Genomic DNA, 22,363 nt, shown 5'->3' with positions numbered 1-22,363 from the left:
CAACAGTTAGTAGAATGAGCTCCACCCTGAAGTACTGATTATAAATTTTATGCAAGCCATTAAACCTGGGAGACATCAATTATTGATCCGTCACATCTTCAATCCCAGGTGACTGTGACTAAACTTATAGTCCTAGTCTACAGTTCATTTCTAAGATCTAAAGGCATCCCATGTCTGACTTAAACTTGGAATTACTATAAAATAAGTTACTTTTAGTTTATTACACCAACAGCTTTCATTAATAGAACACGTCCCTTTCAAAAGAATCAACCATTATCCAACCCAGGATAACTGGATTCTTACAGATACTTATGTCCTAGTCACATGAGAGCAGCCTAACTGCACCATACAGGAGTGTCCAATATCATGGAGTGACTAAACAGGATTTTATTTCTATAGTTCCTCATAAAGGGAATTCCCAATTTCTGCATGACTTTTGCATGGTTTTGCAAGGAAATGGTTGTATGTAATGTTCTTGCAGAAAGCAGGAAATAATTTTTAAATTGTCCAGAATTTGCAAGTTGCTTGCAATACTTCATGATTTGTATAACTATTATTGGCAATCAATACATCAAAAACACGTATATTTACTTCCTAGGTTTAACTTTGTTTATATTATAAAAAAATTAAAAATAAAGTTTTTAAAAAATAACTATTTCTTCTCAGTAGAAGACAATCTGTAGTAGAAATGTGTAAAACAGCTTAATAAGAATTGCTCGGGAATAACAGGGGTATTCTTGTCATCAGGGGAACTGACATAGGCACAGTAAAGGAATATGAAGGATGGACTGCAAAGCACACCAACCGCTTTGTAAGGTCTGTTTGCCTCCAGAGAGCACTCCACTGGGCAGCATACCGGTTGGAGTCAGGCCTTTTAAAGTTAAAACACTCTCACTCTCCTCTCTGAAAAAGAAACAAAATAGTTGTGATTTTTTCCTGGTATTCATCAATACTTTGCTTTTTCAAGCTTCTTTCAATTATAAATTTGACATGTAAAATTAAATACAGTGACAGCAGAGATTACATGCAACAAAAGTAGTGCCCATTCTGTTGGGTCCCACTCATGGAGCTGAATTATATGATCATAAGCCAGGTGAGCCTCCTAACCATACCCTCACCACAACAAAATAAAATAAGATACGATAAAGACAGTCAGCATACACTGCTACAAGCCTCTTAAATTAAAATGGTGAATGGGCCTGATAGACCACTTTGAAATGTTTATTTATTGAGCATGTTAATGATCCAATCACAGCATTTTTGCATTAATTTTTTCATGCGTTGATGGAGAAAAAATTGGCAATGTTTTAAAATAACTATAATGAGGTAGGGCAATAGTGAGGGGAAAAACGGCCTGCCACTGGGAACATGTCTGAACGTAACAACAGTTTCTTCTAGTGAAATGGCAGCACTTGAGATTAATTTTTTAAAAACATTTTGCAGCTTGCCAGAAGAAATAAAGGAAGTGCAAGTAGGGTTCTTTGAATTTGTAGCCTTTATTGACATCCTGTTATAAAATTATAAGCCTATTTTTGCATGACACAAGAACGCAACACAAGCACACAGGAACTGGGAACAACAGTAGACCATTCAGCCCCTAGAGCCTGCTCCACTATTTACTAACATCATGACTGATTTCATTGCAGTCTCAACTCTATCTATGTCTACCTACCTCTTTATGTCCACCTCCCCAAATTACATTTGATTGTTGATCAACAATCTAACTCAGCATTGAATATTTTCAATGTCCAACGTCTACCACCCTCCACAAAAAAGAATTCCACAGATGAAAGACAATTTGAGAAAAGGAAAGATTCTCCTCCTTCCAGCCTTAAATAGGAGATCTCCAAAATTTTAGTTTGTGGCCCTTAGCTATAGGGATCCACACAAAGGACATACAAATCTATAAAATGTGCATGTTATCTCAGCATCCACCCTGTCAATTCCCCTCACAATTTGATATATTTCAATAAGATCATTCTTCATTCTTCTAAGTTCCAATTGCAGAAACTTCCTTCATAATCCTCTCATCTCAGGAATCAGTTGAGCAAACTGACTCTGTTGCAATTTTATAATTTTTTAAATAAGGAGATCAAAACTGCACGCAACAACATCAGATGTAGAAGCATAAAGACACTAATCAGCTATAGCAACATTTTTCTACTTCTTTATTCAATTCCTCTTACAATGAATTAGCTGAGTTGGCTGGACAGCCAGTTGTGACGCAGAGTGATGCCAATAGCATGTGTCCAATTTCTGCATTGGCTGAGGTTACCGTGAAATCACTCTCCTTCTCAAACTCTCCCATCACCTGAAATGTGGTGACTCTCAGGTTTAACCCCCAATTGTCATTTCTCTCTAATGAGAGAGCAGCCTTATGGCTGGTAGAATAATGGCGACTTTACCATTATCATGGAAGCAGCTGTATACTAAAAACACAAGCAATTTTCATTGCTGTGGGATTCCACAGGTACTTGCTGTGACCCTGAGAGCTATAATTTCTGCTTAACAGTTTCCAAAAACTTGTCATTGTCAAATTGGGGCACTTGTAAATTTGTTATTTGATTCACAGTTCCAAGTAGTTGTTAGGAGATTAGTTGCTTTGATGTGGAGCTAAGAATACAAATATTTGTCTTCAGAAGAAATTGAATATTTGGGAGACTTTAATGTACTGAATAGGCTTTCATAAACAAGAGATTTATACACAGTGACATCTGAAATAAATACTTTGAACTTTGTTTTATTTTGTTGTAGCATGGCTCTTCTGGTCTGCCCAGGGTGGAATCTGGATGAGTTAGTGAGGTGGTTCTGCACAAACCTTGCTTAGGTCTACAAATGGCTATGAGGTGGTTGGGTGGCAGAGGTTTGTAAGGAAGGTGGTTGAGGGCATTGGTGTGTGTATAGTGTATGGAGGACCTTGGGAGTTGGTATGGAAGCGTGGGTTGGCATGGAGGGTGTGTGGGATTATTAGGTTTGGGGGGGGGGGGCCAGTGGGTTGACAATTTTGAAGCCTGGAAAGTGTGTCAGAAGGTGAGACAGGGGAGATGTGATTGCTAGAATGCTCTTTATATTTTTTGCTCTTATTGAACCAGGGATGAAGCAGAGAGCCAAGGTGGGCCTTTTAATTAGCCCTACTCCACCACCTATAGCTCCTTCTGCACTGTGTCTGGGATGTGTCAGACCCAACTTCAGTCAGCACCTGTCACCTTGCCAAATCACTTCCGTCCCAACCACCACCACCACCATCACCAGATCCAATCGAAAATCCCTGAGTCACTCTACTAACCCCAGTGTCAGGTTTGCTAAGTCAGAAATTTTCCTGACTCTGTATTTTCAAACTTGATGATGAAAATGTTGGCCTATATGTCTTCTTGACTATTTATTTATCTACCTTTCTTTGTTTCATCAGCATACCAAGTTGCCATGTCATTGATATGGGTTGTAAATGGATGAAGCCCATGAACTGATGATATGGCACTTCACTATTCTAGGCTTACTAACCCAAAAATGATCCATTGTCCCTTTTATCTGCTTTCTGCTATGTTGATATGAGGAAGTTAGAAAGCTACAAAGGGATCAGTTCCATGTTTTACTTCTCTTTCAAGGCATACTGGGGGCTCAAGGGTTAAACATTCCACTGCCAAAGAGACTCACTGCAGTATCAATTGTATGCCTGTCCTCTTACAATATAGACAGAACATCTCAGTAGGGGGGAGGCTGACTGTATCCCAGAAAAAGGATCCAGTGGAGCCACAGATGTGAATTCCTCTGCAGGCTCCTGTTCCCATTGTCTTACATCCCCTCCATATTAGCATAAGTACTGTTTTAATCTCTTCCCATCAACACATGATCATGAAGAATACGATAATCAGTCCCTGTAATCCATTCACAAGTTATCACAGGACATCGACATTCATTGGGTTTTGTAAATTCATAATTGCCTATTTTAAACTATGTAACGACAATCGACCATGTGACTGATGAACCTTTTGTTTTATCCCTTTAAAAAATACTGTCTTTGTGTGTAGGGCAGAGATTCATGAAGAGGTGTCACCACAAGTAGACGAATGACTATTTCTGATCACATTGAAAATCTCTCATTGGATTTGTGGAAAAAAGACATCAACAGATATGTCATCGCTTATATCATGAGTGGCTTTTCTTGATGTGGCACTTTGCTGAATGCCTTTGGAAACCCAGGTATACCATATGTGCAGGTTCCCCTTTATCTATATTGTTTGTTATCTCCTCAAAGAATTCTAATAAATTAGTCAAACTCAACTTCCCTTTCACAAAGCCATGTTGATTCTGACTAATCATATGATTTTCTAAATTTCCTGCTGTAGTTTGTTTAATAATGGATTTTAGCATTTTTGCTGAGGCAGATGTTAGGCTAACTGGCTGACAGAAAGCAGGAAACCGTCTCCCTCCTTTCTTGAATAGTTAGTTTGGTGATTTGCTAATTGGCTAGAACTTTTCCTAAATTGAGGAAATTTTGGTGTATCGTAATGAATCTATCTCCCATTCCTGTAGCCACTTAAATTTTAAGATCCTAGGATTCAGCCAAGAAGATCCAGGAGAACTGTCAGCTTTCAGTTCTGATAGTTTTCTCAGCATCTTTTCCCTGGTAATTACAATTGCTTTGAGTACCTCCCTTCTTTTCACTTCTTGATTTTCACGTATTAGAGTCATAGAGTCATAGAGATGTACAGCATGGAAACAGACCCTTCGGTCCAACACATCCATGCCGACCAGATATCCCAACCCAATCTAGTCCCACCTGCCAGCACCCATCCCATATCCCTCCAAACCCTTCCTATTCATATACCCATCCAAATGCCTCTTAAATGTTGCAATTGTACCAGCCTCCACCACTTGCTCTGTCCGCTCATTCCATACACGTACCACCCTCTGTGTGAAAAAGTTGCCCCGTAGGTCTCTTTTATATCTTTCCCCTCTCAACCTAAACCTATGCCCTCTAGTTCTGGACTCCCCTGACCCCAGGGAAAAGACTTTGCCTATTTTTCCTATCCATACTCCTCATAAAGTTTGTAAACCTCTGTAAGGTCATCCCTCAGCCTCTGACACTCCAGTGAAAACAGCCCCAGCCTGTTCAGCCTCTCCCTATAGCTCAAATCCTCCAACCCTGGCAACATCCTTGTAAACCTTTTCTGAACCCTTTCAAGTTTCACAACATCTTTCCGAGAGGAAGGAGACCAGAATTGTACGCAATATTCCAACCAATGTCCTGTACAGCCGCAACATGATCTCCCAACTCCTGTACTCAATACTCTGACCAATATTTTTGACATTTGGTTGTGCCTTCTACAGTGAAGACAGATACATAATACCTATTTAATAATTCCAGAGAAATGATTGCTGGGCCTCTTGCTGAGATATGTGTATCATCTATAGTCACAGGCGAGGTGCTGGAACTGGAGGTTGGCTAATGTGGTGCCACTCTTTATTAATTGCCCAGTCTAATTCTTTAGTTTAGCTACATTCATTTTCCTTTTAAATTCTTATAAAAATTCTTAATATCTGCTTTTATATTTCTAGTTAGTTTGCTCTTATACTCTGATTTCATTCTCTTTTTAAGTCATTTTTTGTTGGCGTCTAAAAACTATCTAATGTTTTGACCTGCAAATAATCACTACAGTATTAAATGTTTTTTCTCTTAATTTGATACTAACTTTAACTTGCTTATTTAGCTATTCACAATGCTATTTTTTCATGTACTCTTTCTCTTAAAGGAATATAATTAAGCCGTGAGTTATGAAATAGGTCTTTAAGTGGGCGGCACAGTGGCACAGTGGTTAGCACTGCTGCCTCACAGCACCAGAGACCCGGGTTCAATTCCTGCCTCAGGCGACTGTTTGCACATTCTCCTCGTGTCTCCGGTTTCCTCCCACAGTCCAAAAATGTGCAGGTTAGGTGAACTGGCCATGCTAAGTTGCCCGTAGTGTTAGGTGCAGGGGTAAATGTAGGGGAATGGGTCTGGGTGGGTGTGCTTCGGCGGGTCGGTGTAGACTTGTTGGGCCGAAGGGGCTGTTTCCACACTGTAAGTAACCTAAGTATCTCCCACCATTCTCTACATCCTACCTGTTTACCCAGTTGTTTTCAGCCAAATCAGTTCTCAGACGTTTGCAATTCTGTTTACTTAAATTTAACATACTCTTTCAACCCACACTTCTCATCCTCAAACTGACTTTGAAATCTAAAATGTTAGAATCAGTTTTGCCTAGAAGCTCCTTCAACTATGAGATCGTTAACACATTTAGTTTCATTATGTGATAGCAGGAAAATAGGTCTAAAGTTGTCTATTCTTTGGTTGGCACTAGAATGTACTGCACTAATAAACTGTCCTAAATAAATACTATGAATTCATCTTCCAGAATAGCTTGGTCAGTCTGCTTGGTCAAATCTGTATGAAGACTAAAACCACCAATAAAAATTACCGTATCTTTCTTATAAAACTCCACATTTTGTCCCATATATTCTGTCCTTCAGTGAATTTGTTAGTTGGCCTATAAACTACTCCCATTCATGGTTTTCCAGTCTAACCAAACTGATCCATATGCTAATCTTCTGAACTAATCTCTCACTGCTGGATAGATGCTTAACAGAGCTATTCCATTGCAATTTCCATCTAAATGGCTTATATTGAAATTCAACCTCATTGACATTGCACACCCATGCCTCAGAGTCACCCTTCACAACCATTTTACCTCCTTTTTCTAAACACAACAATTTCTCACACTCATAACTCTTTGTTTTCTCACCTTTCAGAAGAGAACTCAGAATTCCAGAGAGAGTCAGAGAACTGAGGTTTTCATTAGCGATAACCACCACGACAATAAATGAATGCCCATTGAGGCCAAAGTGAAGGAGGTCTTACTCCAGTAAGTGGCAAATGTCAGTACACGTTGCCTCAAAAGCCTGGCTCATGACACACTATGGTGCACACCCACATCAAGAAAGCTTATCCCCAGCTTTTAGATTCTTTCTGTAGGGTTTTTCTCTTTTGATGGTATTAGGCAAAAGCTTTCAAAAGCTGATTGGGGCAGATGTTCGCAGGTAAAGGGACGGCTGGAAAATGGGAAGCCTTCACAAATGAGATAACAAGAATCCAGAGAAAGTATATTCCTGTTAGGGTGAAAGACTGGTAGGTATAGGGAATGCTGGATGACTAAAGAAATTGAGGGTTTGGTTAAGAAAAAGAAGGAAGCATATGTAAGGTATAGACAGGATAGATCAAGTGAATCCTTTGAAGAGTACAAAGGCAGTATGAGTATACTTAAGAAAGAAATCAGGAGGGCAATAAGGGGACGTGAAATAACTTTGGCAAATAGAGTTAAGAAGAATCCAAAGGGGTTTTACAAATACATTAAGGATAAAAGGATAACTAGGGAGAAAATAAGGCCCCTCAAAGATCAGCAAGGCGGCCTTTGTGTGGAGCTGCAGAAAATGGGGGAGGTATAAACGAGTATTTTGCATCAGTATTTACTGTGGAAAAGGATATGGAAGATATAGAAAGTAGTGAAATAGATGGTGACACCTTGCAAAATGTCCATATTACAGAGGAGGAAGTGCTGGATGTCTTGAAATGCATAAAGGTGAATAGATCCCCAGGAGGCCTGATCAGGTGTACCCGAGAACTGTGGGAAGCTAGAGAAGTGATTGCTGGGCCTCTTGCTGAGATATTTGTATCATCGATAGTCACAGGTGAGGTGCCAGAAAACTGGAGGTTAGCTAACGTGGTGCCTCTCTTTAAGAAGGGTAGTAAGGACATGCCAGGGAACTATAGACCAGTGAGCCTGATGTCGGTGGTGGGCAAATTGTTAGAGGGAATCCTGAGGGACAGGATGTGCATATATTTGGAAAGGCAAGGACAGATTAAGGATAGTCAACATGGCTTTGTGCGTGGGAAATCATTTCTCACAAACTTGATTGAGTTTTTTGAAGAAGTAACAAAGAGGATTGATGAGGGCAGAGTGGTAGATGTGATCTATATAGACTTCAGTAAGGTGTTGTACAAGGTTCCCCATGGGAGATTGGTTAGCAAGGTTAGAACTCACGGAATACATGGAGAGCTAGCAATTTGGATACAGAACTGGCTCAAAGGTACAAGACAGAGGGTGGTAATTGAGGGTTGTTTTCAGACTGGAGGCCTGTGACCAGTGGAGTGCCACAAGGATCGGTGCTGGGTCCTCTACTTTTTGTCATTTACATAAATGATTTGGATGCAAGCATAAGAGGTACAGTTAGTACGTTTGCAGATGACACCAAAATTGGAATGGTAGTGGAGAGCGAAGAAGGTTACTTCAGATGACAACAGGATCTTGATCAGATGGGCCAATGTGCTGAGAAGTGGCAGATGGAGTTTAATTCAGATAAATGTGAGGTGCTGCATTTTGGGAAAGCAAATCTTAGCAGGACTTATACACTTAATGGTAATGTCCTAGGGAGTGTTGCTGAACAAAGTGACCTTGGAGTGCAGGTTCATAGCTCCTTGAAAGTGGAGTCACAGCTAGATAGGATAGTGAAGAAGGCGTTTGGAATGCTTTCCTTTATTGGTCAGAGTATTGAGTACAGGAGTTGGGACATCATATTGCGGCTGTACAGGACATTGGTTAGGCCACTGTTGGAATATTGAGTGTAATTCTGGTCTCCTTCCTATCGGAAAGATGTTGTGATCCTTGAAAGGGTTCAGAAAAGATTTACAAGGATGTTGCCAGGGTTGGAAGATTTGAGCTATGGGGGGAGGTTGAACAGGCTGGGGTTATTTTCCCAGGAGCTTCGGAAGCTGAGGGGTGATCTTATAGAGGTTTACAAAATTATGAGGGGCATGGATAGGATAGGGAAAGATATAAAAGGGACCTAAGGGGCAACTTTTTCACACAGAGGGTGGTACGTATATGGAATGTGCTGCCGGAGGAAGTGGTGGAGCTTGGTACAATTGCAACATTTAAAAGGCATTTGGATGGGTATATGAATAGGAAGGGTTTGGAGGGATGTGGGCCAGGTGCTGGCAGGTGGAACTAGATTGGGTTGGGATATCTGGTCGGCATGGATGAGTTGGACCGAAGGGTCTGTTTCCATGCTGTACATCTCTATGACTCTGTAACTCTGATCGTTGTATCCATTGACTTTGTGGAGAAGCATGAGCTGAGCAAATAGAGGCTGGTGTAGCTGCTGGCATTTCTCCAGCGTTGCTTCTCTTGCACTCACTAAAAGTCTGCATTAAAGAGCTGCAAATCTCTTCACTTCCTGCAGTGAAGGCCAGCAGTAAAGAAGTACAAATGAAGGTGAGTAAAGTACAATGACTTTTAGAAGTTTGGAGGTTATGCATGAAGCAGTGAAATCTTTAGTGAACAGATTTGTGTAGTGAGAATCTTTCATGTAACAGTTCAACAGTTACCTTGTTTCATTGTTCATAAGCTTACCAGCAGGGCCGTTTCAACGAACCATATTGCCTCACTGTCCTCTCACCTGTTGACCTGGCTGAGTTCATAATAACTTGCTGGCTCTTTGAGGTTCGATGGGCTGTATGAACTACTCCTGCTCACATTGCCTATGAATTCTCAATTAAATCACAATTAATTAGTCTACTTCCACACTGAAGTGACTGATTAACATGACAGTTTTCTGTATGCCTCCCAATGCATGTTGGCTAAACTTTGAAGTGGCAGAGCCACATTGGGTCCCTGACTGTATGTCATTTGTAATTTGCTGTCCACACTAGAACAAGCTTCCCATTGGCAGTTTTTGTTCTGCTACACATGTAAATTAAAATGGAATGAGGTAAGTACTTGAAGAAGAAAAATATAAATCAATATGGGCAAATGTCAGGAAAATAGTAAATCGCTTCAGTTAAAGAGTCAACGCTGGATGCAGTAGGAAGAACAACTTCCTCCTGTTTTATAATTTCCATCATTGTATGCATCTCTGAGTTCTGCTTATTACACATATACAAATATATATACATACTGATTACACAGAGGATATTGATTTGTGTGTTTTTTTTTGTAGGTGCCTGCTGGAAGAATCTATGTGAAAAATCAGTTTAAATTCATAATTGCATGCTAAAGTTCAAGTTGTGCATTTTCACTTGCAACATTTTTAAAGATAAATTTGGGCGATTAATGGATATTGCACATTAATTATTTTTATGTTTTGTACATTATTAGCAAAATTGATACATAAATAATACCTATTGGATTACTTTTGAAGTAATTATTAAAATGATAGAACACATTTTAAATGATACTTTGTGAATTAATCTTTTTGTGCTTTTGAAGTCCTTTAAACAGTTACAATGAGGTATGATGGCTCAGTGCCTCACTGCAACAGGAACCCAGGTTCAATTTCAGTCTGGAAATTACATGTTTTCCCCATGTCTGCACGGATTTCATCCGGGTGCTCCTGTTTCCTCCCACAGTCCAAAAATATGCAGGTTAGTTGGATTGACTGTGGTAAATTGTCCATAGAATCCAGGAATGTGCAGGTTGGATGGATTAGCCATGGTAAATATGAGGTCATGGGGATTTGGAGCAGGGGTTTGGGTCTGGGTGTGGTGCTCTTCGGAAGGTCGCTGTGGACTCAATAGGTCAAATAGCCTCCTTTCACACTGGAAGGATTCTATAATTCTATGAATGCTGGAATGAACATCTTATACATTATTGAAAACAGTTTGAGTAAATACAAGAGATCAGTTAAAAAATCAGTGAAAAGAAAAAGCTTTGTAAACTCTTACCTGAGCACAGAAAATACTCTTGCCATTTTGCCAATGGCTCGAATTTTGTTCCTGATGACCTCTTTACGAGCGGCAGCTGCATTTGCTTGGAACAAAAAGCAGTATTTGATTCAGAAAAGAGAAGCCTAAATTCTCTTCACTTTTTTTTTAAATAACAAAATGGGAACATTTCGAATTAGACTTCCACCTCGAATAAAGCATCAAAATTGCCCAGAATAATGTATAGATTACCTCCTCGATTGTCAAAACACATTAAGGTATCTTAAACCTCTCTGCCACCCTTTGAGATAATTGTGCATGTCATCCTCCCCCATTGTCTCATTGCTACTGCCTATCTCAATGGGACTGCTATAAAAGGATTCTGGATAATCCAAGATGAAGGACGGGGAAAAAATGGTGGCTGTAAGAGCTGCTCCATTTTGGAGGTATTTTCAGAGTTGGAGCTGATTTCCTTGAATTCCAGGAGCAGTAATTATTGTTTTATAAGCTGTTGCATTATTTTGGAACTTTGGGAAAATAAATCAAAACAATGGCAACTTTAAGAAGGAGGAAAACAAAGGGTAGTGACCACATGGGCAGTAATTCAAACAGAGGAAGAAACCTACACTGCTTTCTGACACAGCAGTAATCTGCACAGCTTGTGCATTTACTGTCTACTTTCAAACTCTGGACAGGTTCTAAAAAAAATAAACAAACTCCAATCAGTGACATTCACAGAAACCTGTATGTGGGAGCAGGAGCAGCTCAGTGGCTTTTCAAAGTGTAACCTTACTGTTTTTCTTTTGTAAATCTACAATAGTGAGTAGAGTGTTTTTTTATTTGATTACATGTTGTTCTTGAGACCAGTCTCTTGATTAAAAATATAAAAACATATGTACTAAGTTAGCCTGCAGTGTTGTTTTTAGAGTAGTAAGACTGTGGTATTTTCTGGGTCTGTAGATTGTTAAGATGCAAAAATGGCTTTTAGTAGAGTGATATGCTCTTCCTGTTGGATGTGGGAGATTAGGGAGAGTTCCCATGCTACTGATGATCACGTCTGCACCAAGTGTGCTTGATTGTGAATCCTATTTTATCGCATGGATCGATTGGAGTGGCAGTTAGAAACAATGAGGAATTTACAGTATCAGGAGTGATGGATGGCAGTTGCAGGGAGGGAGATAAACCGAAGATACAGTCAGGTAGATGGGTAACCTCCAGAAAAGGTAGGAAAGGGAGGCAGGTCATACAGAAGTCTCCTATGGATATTCCCATCTCAAACAAATATGCTATTTTGGAAAATGTAGGGGGTGATGGACTCTCAGGGGTATGTAGCACTGACAGCCAGGTTTCTGGTACCAAGACCAGCTCTTATGAAATGAGGGCCTAACAGGTAAGGCAGAAGAACTTAGGGTATGATTATGGAACTGGGATATCATAGCAATTACAGAAGTGTAGCTTAGAGATGGATAGGACTGGCAGCTTAATGTTCCGGGTTATTATGCTGTAGGAAGGATTGAAAGTCGGGGGGGGGGGGGGGTCGAGAGATGAGGGGGGAGTGGCATTTTTGATTCGGAATAACATTATGGCTGTATTTAGGGTGGATATTCCTGGGAATACATCCAGGGAAGATATTTGGATAGAACTGAGAAATAAGAAAGGGATGATCACCGAACTGGAATTGTACTGTAGACCCCTCAACAATCAGAAAGAAATTGAGAAACAAATCTGTCAGGAGATCTCAATTTATCTGTAAGAATAATAAGGTGTTTATGGCAGGAGATTTTAACTTTCCAAACGTAGAATGGGACTGCCATAGTGTTAATGGCTTAGATGGAGAGGAATTTGTTAAGTGTGTACAAGAAAACTTTCTAATTCAGTATGTGGATGCATCTACTAGAGAAGGTGTAAAACTTGACCTATTCTTGGGAAATAAGGCAAGGCAGGTGACTGAGGTGTCAGTGTGGGAGTACTTTGGGGCCAGTGACCATTATTCTATTAGCTTTAAAATAGTGATGGGAAAGGATAGACCAGATCTAAAAGATAAAGTTCGAAATTGGAGCAAGGCTAATTTTGATGGTATTAGACAGGGGATTTGAAAAGTTGATTGAGGGCGGATGTTCGCAGGTAAAGGGGTGGCTGTAGAATGGGAAGCCTTCAAAAATGAGATGAGATGAAAGTCCAGAGACAGTATGTTCCTGTTGGGGTGAAAGACAAAACTGGTAGTTGTAGTGAATGGTGGATGACGAGAGAAAGTTAGGTTTTAGTCAAGAATAAGAAGGAAGCATGTGTCAGGTATAGACAGCAGCAATCAAGTGATTCCCTAGAAGAGTATACTTCTGAGGGAGATCAGGAGGGCATAAAGGGGACATGAGATAGCTTTGGCAAATAGGGTTAAGGAGCATCCAAAGGGATTCCAGGGACAAAAGGGTGACTAGGGAGAGGATAGGGCCCCTTAAAGATCAGCAAGGCCATCTATGTGGGGAACCACAGGAGATAGTGGAGTTACTAAATGATTATTTTGCTGGTGTTTACTATGGAGAAGGATATAAAAGATAGAGAACATGTGGAAATAAATAGCGACATCTTGAAAAATGTCCATATTACAGAGCGGGTGGTGCTAGATGTCTTAAAACACAAAGGTGATCAGGTGTACCTTAGAACTCTGTGGGAAGCTAGGAAAGAGGTAGCTGGGCTCCTTACTGAGGTATGTGTATCATTGATAGTAATAGGCGAGGCACTGGAAGACTGGAGGTTGGCTATTTAAGAAAGGTGTTAAGGAAAAGCCAGGGAACTATAGACCGCTGAGCCTAACAACAGTGGTGGGTAAACTGTTAGAGGAAATTCTGAGGGACAGGATTTACATATATTTGGAAAGGCAAGGACTGATTAGGGACAGTCAACATGGCTTTGTGCATGGGAAACTGTGTCTCAGGAACTTGGTTGAGTTTTTTGAAGTAACAAAGAGGATTGATGAAGACTGAGCAGTGGATATGATCCAAATGGACTTCAGTAAGGTAATCAACAAGGATCATCATGGTAGACTGGTTAGGCCACATGGATTAGAGGGAGAACTAGCTATTTGGATCCAGAACTGGCTCAAAGGTAGAAGTCAGAGGACCGTGATGGAGAGTTGCTTTTCAGACTGGAGTCCTGTGACCAGTGGTGTGCCACAAGGATCAGTGCTGGATCTATTGCTTTTCATTATTTATATAAATGATTTGGATGTGAACATAGGAATTATGGTTAGTAAGTTTGCAGATGACACTAAAATTGGAGGTGTCGTGGACAGCGAAGGTGTTTACCTCAGAATACAACAGGATCTTGATCAGATGGGCCAGTGGGCTGAGGAATGGCAGATGGAGTTTAAGTTAGATAAATGTGAGATGCTTCACTTTGGAAAAGCAAATCAGGGTAGGATACGCACTTAATGCTAAGGTCCTGGGGAGTGTTGCTCAACAAAGAGACCTTAGAGTGCAGGTTCATAGTTCCTTGAAAGTGGAGTCACAAGTAGATACGATAGTGAAGAAGGCGTTTGTTATGCTTGCCATTATTTTTCAGTGCATAGTGTATAGGAGTTGGGAGGTCATGTGGCAGATGTACAGGACATTGGCTAGGCCACTATTGGAATACTGCATGTAATTCTGGTCAAACTTGAAAGGGTTCAAAAGAGATTCACAAGAATGCTGCCAGGGTTGGAGGATTTGAGCTGTAGGGAGAGGCTGAATAGGCTGGGGCTATTTTTCCTACATCATCGGAAGCTGAAGGATGACTTTACAGAGGTTTGTAAAATCATGAGGGACATGGAAAAGGTCTTTTCCCCAGAGTGGGCGAGTCCAAAAGTAGAGAGCATAGGTTTAAGGTGAGAGGGGAAAAATTTAAAAGGGACCTAAGAGACAACTTTTTCATGCAGAGGTGATGTGTATATGGAATGAGCTGCCAGAGGAAGTGGTGGATGTACAATTACACATTTAAAAGGCATCTGGATGGATATATGAGTAGGCAGAGTTTAGAGGGATATAGGCTAAATGCTGGCAAATGGGTCTAGATTTATTTAGGATAGTCGGTCGGCAGGGATGAGTTGGATCGAAGGGTCTCTTTCTGTGCTGTATATCTCTGTGATTCTAATTTATATTACTTAATTATTTATAACCAGAACACATTGAATAATGATTTCCTTTTGTTTAGCTCCACCTTTACTTCAGCAGTTTATCTGTACTTGGCCTTCTTTGCTTTCTAGCTTATGTGCTGCACCTTAGTTACATGAACAATTACATGGGTTGAGTTTCCACATATTGCTGATAATTAGATTAGATTAGATTAGATTAGATTAGATTACAGTGTGGAAACAGGCCCTTCGGCCCAACAAGTCCACACCGACCCGCCGAAGCGAAACCCACCCATACCCCTACATTTACCCCTTACCTAACGCTACGGGCAATTTAGTATGGCCAATTCACCTGACCCTGCACATCTTTGGACTGTGGGAGGAAACCGGAGCACCCGGAGGAAACCCACGCAGACACGGGGAGAACGTGCAAACTCCACACAGTCAGTCGCCTGAGGCGGGAATTGAACCCGGGTCTCTGGCGCTGTGAGGCAGCAGTGCTAACCACTGTGCCACCGTGCCGCCCAATGTTCAATTCAGTAGGTGTGGATCTTATTTGATCTTGTCATTTCCAACACAAAGATTATCTATTCTCACCCATGCCCCGCCCACAGCCATCTGATAAAATTCACATTTGTGCCGTTGTTATCTCTAGACTTAGCTATTCTGACTTCCCATCTTCCTGCTGCAAGACTTATTCTCCCATTAGCCTGATCTTTACTGATATATATTGGACACATTCTTGCAACCCCTCCAATTCAAAGTTTTCATCTTGATTAAGTCTCATTATCTCTGTAACTTATTCTTATCCCAAGTCTTACCTTCAGAACTCTGCATTTCTCCTGACTGTTAGCTATACACCTTTTTTTCTCCATCATTTAAGATACTATACTTAAGTACCAGAGGTATTTCTATTCATTAGAAGTGTTTTCTAAAGAATTATGCATAGGCCAGAATCTTCACACCGTATCAGCTATATGAAGGCAACTCTTTTTCTATATATTGTAAATTGTAAAAAGTACTCCTACCATCAAATATCTCATCTCCATCTGTCATGAGTTCATCATCAGAGCAGATATTTAGAACATTCACCAACATTTCTGTCACTGAAACAAGAAAAGAAAGAAATTAAATTTCAGAACAATGCCATCACCTTGCTAACCTTGACCATCATACCATCATCTTGATCACAACTTCTTTATTGGAAAAGATGCTGATGAGACTAATCAAAATCAGAGAGAGAGGGAAGAAGAAGGATACATCACTTTAGGGTGTTCTTGTGCACTTTCACGTTACTGTCTCAAAGCAAATCAATTGATTATCTGCGAGTTGTGAAAACTCCAGAAAGACAAAGATCAAAGATTATAGAGCATGAAATGCATTTCCATGAAAAAGTATTTTAAAAAAAATTAATATTACTGGCAGATTTTTATGTATTGCATGATAATAGGAGTTAAACCTTCATTACCACAAACAACAGTATTGTTCAATCATTTGAAGTAATGGTCATGTTTTGCACAGTAAATCAACTGAATTGTAAGACATAAAAAAAATCAAAACTTGTGTGAAATGGCATCTTATGTCTGTAATTTAAATCTAGTTCATCAAAAAAGGTTGTAGTTCTACAATCTTTTAAAGTTTGCTTCATAGTTTTAAGAGTTAAGATTTTACTTAAACCTTAGTGAGAATTAAATTATTACAATATTGAATAGCAATTACGAAGGACAATCAAAATCGTATTGTCTGTTATAAATGTTCATTAGCTTCAGTCATGGGCCATTCCTTGCACCTACTGCATTGGTATTTGCAACTGTCTGGAAAGTTACTTGGCTCAACCTAAATGATCCAAATTTCCTTGGATATTCCTAGAAGCCACCAGTACAGAAAACGTCTGTTCAATCATGAATCTTCCATTTAGTCTTGGGACAAACTTTGCTGTTTCCATGGTGATGATGTAACCAACGATCTTGATGGCTGTCTGATTAAAATCTGTTCTTGTCCCAAGTCTTATCTTCAGAACTCTGCATTTCTCCTGACTGTTAGCTATACACCTTTTTCTTAATAAAGATAAATATAAAATGAAAAATATACAAGCTACAATGTGGGAATCTAAGTAATAAACTATAGAGATGACTGACAGTGGTTTAACCTGAAGGTCACTACACCCGTGGTGAGAGGAAAGACCTTCATTGTAACCTCGGCTGTTGCAAGAACTGAACTCATGTTTTTAGTGTTACTCTGCATCACAAACCAGCTGCCCAGTGAACTGAGCTAATCAACTGCATTTCTAATAAACAGGATAACCTAGATTGCTTTGAATCGTATTATTTTAATGAAAACTTAGCTATCCTCTTAAATTTTAGGTAGCTTTCTCTTTGTGTGTTTGAAACAGAAGCTTACATTAATTTCCTTTCAAAGTGGAAGGAGACCCACATGTTTAACAAAGCTTATGATTACAGAACGAGAGAATGTTTGTTTCTACGTAAAGTTTGAACCAAGGCAACAGATGAAAGAAAACATCCTTCTATAGTTGATAGACAGAATAGGCTTAGCCACATAAATTTATTTTTCCAAACATATAAACAAACATAAACGATTGACCATTCAATACTAGCAATCACCATGCTGCTGAATGACAAAGACATTATCCATAGTATGTGACTGATTACAGATTAAATACTGTGAATATTTAAGTTTTGCTCAAACACCTTTTACATCCCAGTAAAAAGTACCACCTTGGAATTATCCATAAGAATATCATGGAGAAGGAATACAACACAACATTCTCACTTTTCTGCACCCATTCACAATTAAGATTCACGCTACACTATTTACAGATGAGCTTTTTTTTAAATTATGAGAAAATTGGATTCTTTCTAAATTATTTCACTAAAATTTCAGAGGAACACATTACTAAAATAATATAATTTGGATTAATCTAACACAAAATTTAAAGTGACTCAAATTTAAATCCATGTAATTTACAGACTAAAATTACATTGGAAGTTATATATAGTAGCCTTGAGAGTTGTCATCCTGTAAGCTGAAGCTTAAAAGTTTGTTCACATACCTTTCTCACCAACAAAAGGCAAGGACCAAGTAAAGACATCCATAAAATTTGGTAGCCAGTAAGGATGCGGAGAACAGTTGAACTGTCGAATGTTCATAACATTATTCTCGTATTTCAATACTGCAGCTAAAATGAAGTAGAGAGACACAGTAACAGCTTAGCACAGTATCAGTTACTTAGGTTATATACCACAATAGCAGCTGTACAAACTTCCTTGACTAACTTTTGCAAGGATAATCTTGTGGTTTATTAAGTAACAAGCATTTATTAAGAAATTGCAAAGTAATTCAATGTAAATGAAGAACTTTTGAAGTGTAAACTTATTCAAGGCTCATTCACTTTGTTCCTGAGTTCTCTATTTCTTGGTTCACTGCAGATTAAATATTTGCTATTTCAACAAATTTTGTTATCACAAAGCGAGAATCACTGTTCTCTTAACTGTCTTTCATGCAAGCTCCTAGTACTCAAAATATATGCAATCGGTGAATTTAATGCCCACTCGCCCAACTGGACCAGGCTGGGAGATGGGGGAATGTATTTAATCAGGTGGGTCATCAGAAGGCAAGTTGATCCAATTGCATGGAAAAGCTGATGCCAATTGTTGCATTTGTGGTCAATTAAGGGTCTCATCACATTAATACTGGTGTACCCTACACATCGATTGATTGGGAAGGAAGGGTTCACCTCTTTCAGTCACCTTTCGTCCCAACCACCTCCCAAGCCTACCACCCAACCAGAAGGCCCAATTGTGGCCAGGGTCACCATTGAGCAGATCGCCAACCCCTCCACTAGGCCTGCCTATCTAATTAATTGTTTCTCTAATTGACTGAACTTAAAGCCCACAGCTGTTTTTCTCTTGTTGAATCTTTCATTGGACACTAGTTTGTAGGGGCTCCAATGGTGCAATGGTTGTATCTCCACCTCCAGACCTCCAGACCTGAGTTCAAGTCTCACCTGCTCCAGAGATGTGTAATAATATCGCTGAACAGGTTGATGTGGAAATATCCAGACACTGGTTTATCAGAATTTCTATGACAGACTGGTGGTGCCAGAAGGCTTAGGTTCAGGCCTGACCTGCTCCAGAGGTGCAGAACAGCATCACGAGACAGGATGATGGTAAAAAATATGGAGACTGGTTTATTGTGCCTTGTTTTTCATGCAGAATCTTTGGGTGAGCAACTTCTGCTCAAATTTCTCGCAAAAACCAGCTGATATGTGATTTTCTTAATTTAAGGAAATGTGTTGTTATTCATGTTAGTGAAATGTTAACCGCTTATAGTGCCTGAAAGATTGGACACTGAGTTCGTTCCTCACCTTTGTTGGTCTGAATTGTCATTAATGGGCTTAGCACATAACATAAATCAGTTAGAAAACATGGCTGATTTACTGGTGGTGGTTAATGGATGAAAAAAATACCATGAGGGATGTGGTGATAGGGGAAAAAAAAATGTTCAGTTGTGCGTTAAACCACTTCTGGATATACAGAAAATAAAGATGGGCACTGGGTGATGCTATCAGCATGGGTTGAATTCCTGCAATGGCTGAGGTTACCTTGAAAGATTCCCCTTCACCTGAAGTGTATTGATGCTCAGGTTAAACTATCATCAGTCATCTCTCTCTGATGAGACAGAAGTCCCATGGTCCTCTGGGGCTATGGTGACTTTACCTTTACTTTGAAAATACAGAGTCTATGAATGTGCTCCTATTGAATCTAGTGCATGTAAAGTGCTAATATCCTGACTTTCACAAAACAGTGCAAATATCTGATGGCTTCATACTGCCTCAAAGCAGACATCCACACTTGCAAGCCTGACAAAGTGATTGGAATAATCATTCTTAACAAGCACAATTATAATGACAATTGTATAAATAGATCCACTGCCAAGCATGACTGCACAGCCCTGCTCAAAAGAAAATTACAAAATTATTTGTTAAACTTGTGTGAGAGGAACAAGCTGCCTTGTAGTATATCTAATAGGATTGTTTATTATGGTTTACTATGTCCATGCACAAATGAACTCTGTAAGACACTCAGAGTGATGTCCTATTGCACTCCATCTTATCTTTAATTGTTCTGCACAACATGAATTGGATAAATGGTTGAATGAGTTTCTGCATATATGATGAAGGATTCCTTCACCTTCACAAATACTTTTCATGATCTGCAAATTGAAAGCAGTTCCTATCTCAGTACTAGTTCCAACACTGGCAAGCCTAATGAGTCACTCGAGGAGGCCATGGACATTTTCGTCATGTCACTGCAGAGGAACCTCAATTATCCGAAGGACAAGGGCAGGAGTATTTCATTTGGTTAATCAAATTCTGGATAATCAAATGCTGGATAACATAGTTTAGCCAAGCATCGGGACCTTGCGATCTTGCTGGATAATCTGATATTCGGATAAGCGAATGCCGGATAATCGAGATTCCTTTGTATATCAATCCAGACTGCTGTGTTCTGAATTTGCAATCATTGAACTTTTGAATTCAGCAGCTTGTGGAGTTGAGTTCAATTTTTTACAAAACCATTTTAGTCAAATATTTGGTATTGCCATTGGACTTTCTCCAGTTAGTGACATGTTTGGTGTTTTCTACAAAAACTTGTTTTCTATGGAATGTCCAAGAGAGACATTTGTACCTTTCTAATAGATACATTTGCAATATTTGAATCTTTCGGCTGTGTATAAGAATTTCTTTACACACTTTAATTTACCTCATCCTGTGCTCAAATTCACCTTTGAAATGGAGCAATCTAGTCAGCTCTTTTGTCTTGAAGTGCTGTATGATACATCTGATAATGTATTCCTTATTACTGTCTACCACAAGCTTACTTCCATTGATCAATGCATGTGTTGGAAATTGTATAGCTCCATGTATTTTAAGATTGACCTATTCAGCAATCAATCGTGCACAAGTCATTTGCTCACGCTCCATGGCATATCCAATTATCTATCCATGTCAGTACACAACTCCCAAACTCACAAGGTTTCATTGTACATACTAACCTCTCATGTGGAACATCTACAAAAGTCTTTGGAAAGTCCAAGTAAACCCCATCCCCTGTCTTCCCGTAATCAACTCTGATAGTTTCATTCTGAAAATTCCAGTAGATGTTTCAACCATGATTTCCCTTTTGTAAATTCATGCTGACTCTATCAAATCTGTCACCGTTTTCCAAGTATTCTCTATTAAAACTTGGGTAATGGGCTTGAGCAATTTCCCGACTATCAATGTCAGCCTGTTTTCTCTCTACCTCCTTTTTTAAATATTGGGATTACGTCAGCTACCCTCCAATTAAAGTTAACAGGACCTTGAAGGATGTCCATCAATGCACCCATTAATTGTAGGGTCACCTGCTTAAGTACTCTGGGGTGTAGACTATCACGCTCTGGTGATTTTTTGATTTTTAATCCCATCAATTTCCTCAACATCATTTCCCTAACAGTACGAATTTCCCTCAGTTCCTCCTTCTCACAAAACACTATTTTTCCACCATTTTCGGGATGGGTTACTTGTTTCCTTTGTGAAGGCTGTGTGTGTAAAATCAGGGACCATAAAAAAAAGGAGCATGACTCAGTGGTAAAGAAAATAACTGAAACTTTGTGTGGGGTTTGGGAGGGGTGGGGTACAAGGAGGGAGCTCAAGTTAATAGAAATGCAGTGGTAGGGGACAGGATAGTAAGATGGACAGTCACAATTCCCTGCAGCTGAAGTTGAAAACGCTGTGCTGTCTACCAGTGCCAGGGTTTACATCTACTCTCAAAATTAACTAGTGATGAAAAGGAGAGGATTTTGTTGTCATGATTCATCTAAGTACTAATGCATAAATAAGATAGGAAAGAGGCTCTGCTCAGAGATTATGAGCAGCTAGGGCTACATTAAAAAGCAAAACCTTAAAGGTAACAATCAATAGATTAATAACTGAATATTGAACAAATTTGAATGGGGTTAATACAATTAGACAACGAAAGATTAGTGTATTAGAAATTGATTTTGGTTCATGGAACCACGACTGGGGAAAATGCACAGTCTTCACCCAAACTCTGCTAAAAACAGTATCCCGATCAGTCATCTAATTGAAGGTATTAATTAAACTAAGCTGTGGGAACAAGTGAGCCTATGAGGGAAGATGTGATCATTTAACGAGAGTGAAGGAGAAAAAGCAATAAGGTAGCAATACAGGAATTGATAATCTGAGTGTGGTAGGATGGGACAAACATACAAGCTAGTGGAACGGCAGATAAGGCTAGAGGTTGCAAAAATAATAAAAAGAAAAGATTAAAGGCACTCTATCTAAATTCACATTGTATTCACAACAAACAAGTATGATATAATTGCCATTATGGAGATATGGCTGCATGGCGACCAAGACTAGGAACTGAATCCTCAGGGGCATTTAACATTTTGGAATATTAGGCAAAAAGGAAAAAGGTTGTTTGTGCTATTAATAAAGA

The 22,363-nt window shown here is 39.5% G+C and overlaps 1 protein-coding gene across 4 annotated transcripts in view; it reads right to left on the bottom strand.

Moving 5' to 3' along the window:
* LOC122556672 (protein phosphatase 3 catalytic subunit alpha) overlaps positions 1 to 22,363 on the bottom strand; it is a 426,923-nt gene that overhangs the window by 29,976 nt on the left and 374,584 nt on the right. For all 4 annotated transcript variants that reach the window (XM_043703683.2, XM_043703682.2, XM_087995359.1 and 1 more), the window contains 4 exons: positions 17,911 to 18,036; positions 15,869 to 15,946; positions 10,757 to 10,841; positions 806 to 903 (listed from right to left, as the gene is read on the bottom strand). In XM_043703683.2, the coding sequence (XP_043559618.1) occupies positions 806 to 903; positions 10,757 to 10,841; positions 15,869 to 15,946; positions 17,911 to 18,036 (387 nt within the window). The remainder of the gene's footprint in view (positions 1 to 805; positions 904 to 10,756; positions 10,842 to 15,868; positions 15,947 to 17,910; positions 18,037 to 22,363) is intronic.

Source organism: Chiloscyllium plagiosum, unplaced genomic scaffold (genome assembly GCF_037043375.1).
Source record: "Chiloscyllium plagiosum isolate Xiang-an unplaced genomic scaffold, Cpla_swu_hap1 HiC_scaffold_16, whole genome shotgun sequence".
In the NCBI taxonomy this organism is placed as follows: Eukaryota; Metazoa; Chordata; class Chondrichthyes; order Orectolobiformes; family Hemiscylliidae; genus Chiloscyllium; species Chiloscyllium plagiosum.
This window is presented reverse-complemented; position numbering and strand designations above follow the sequence as displayed.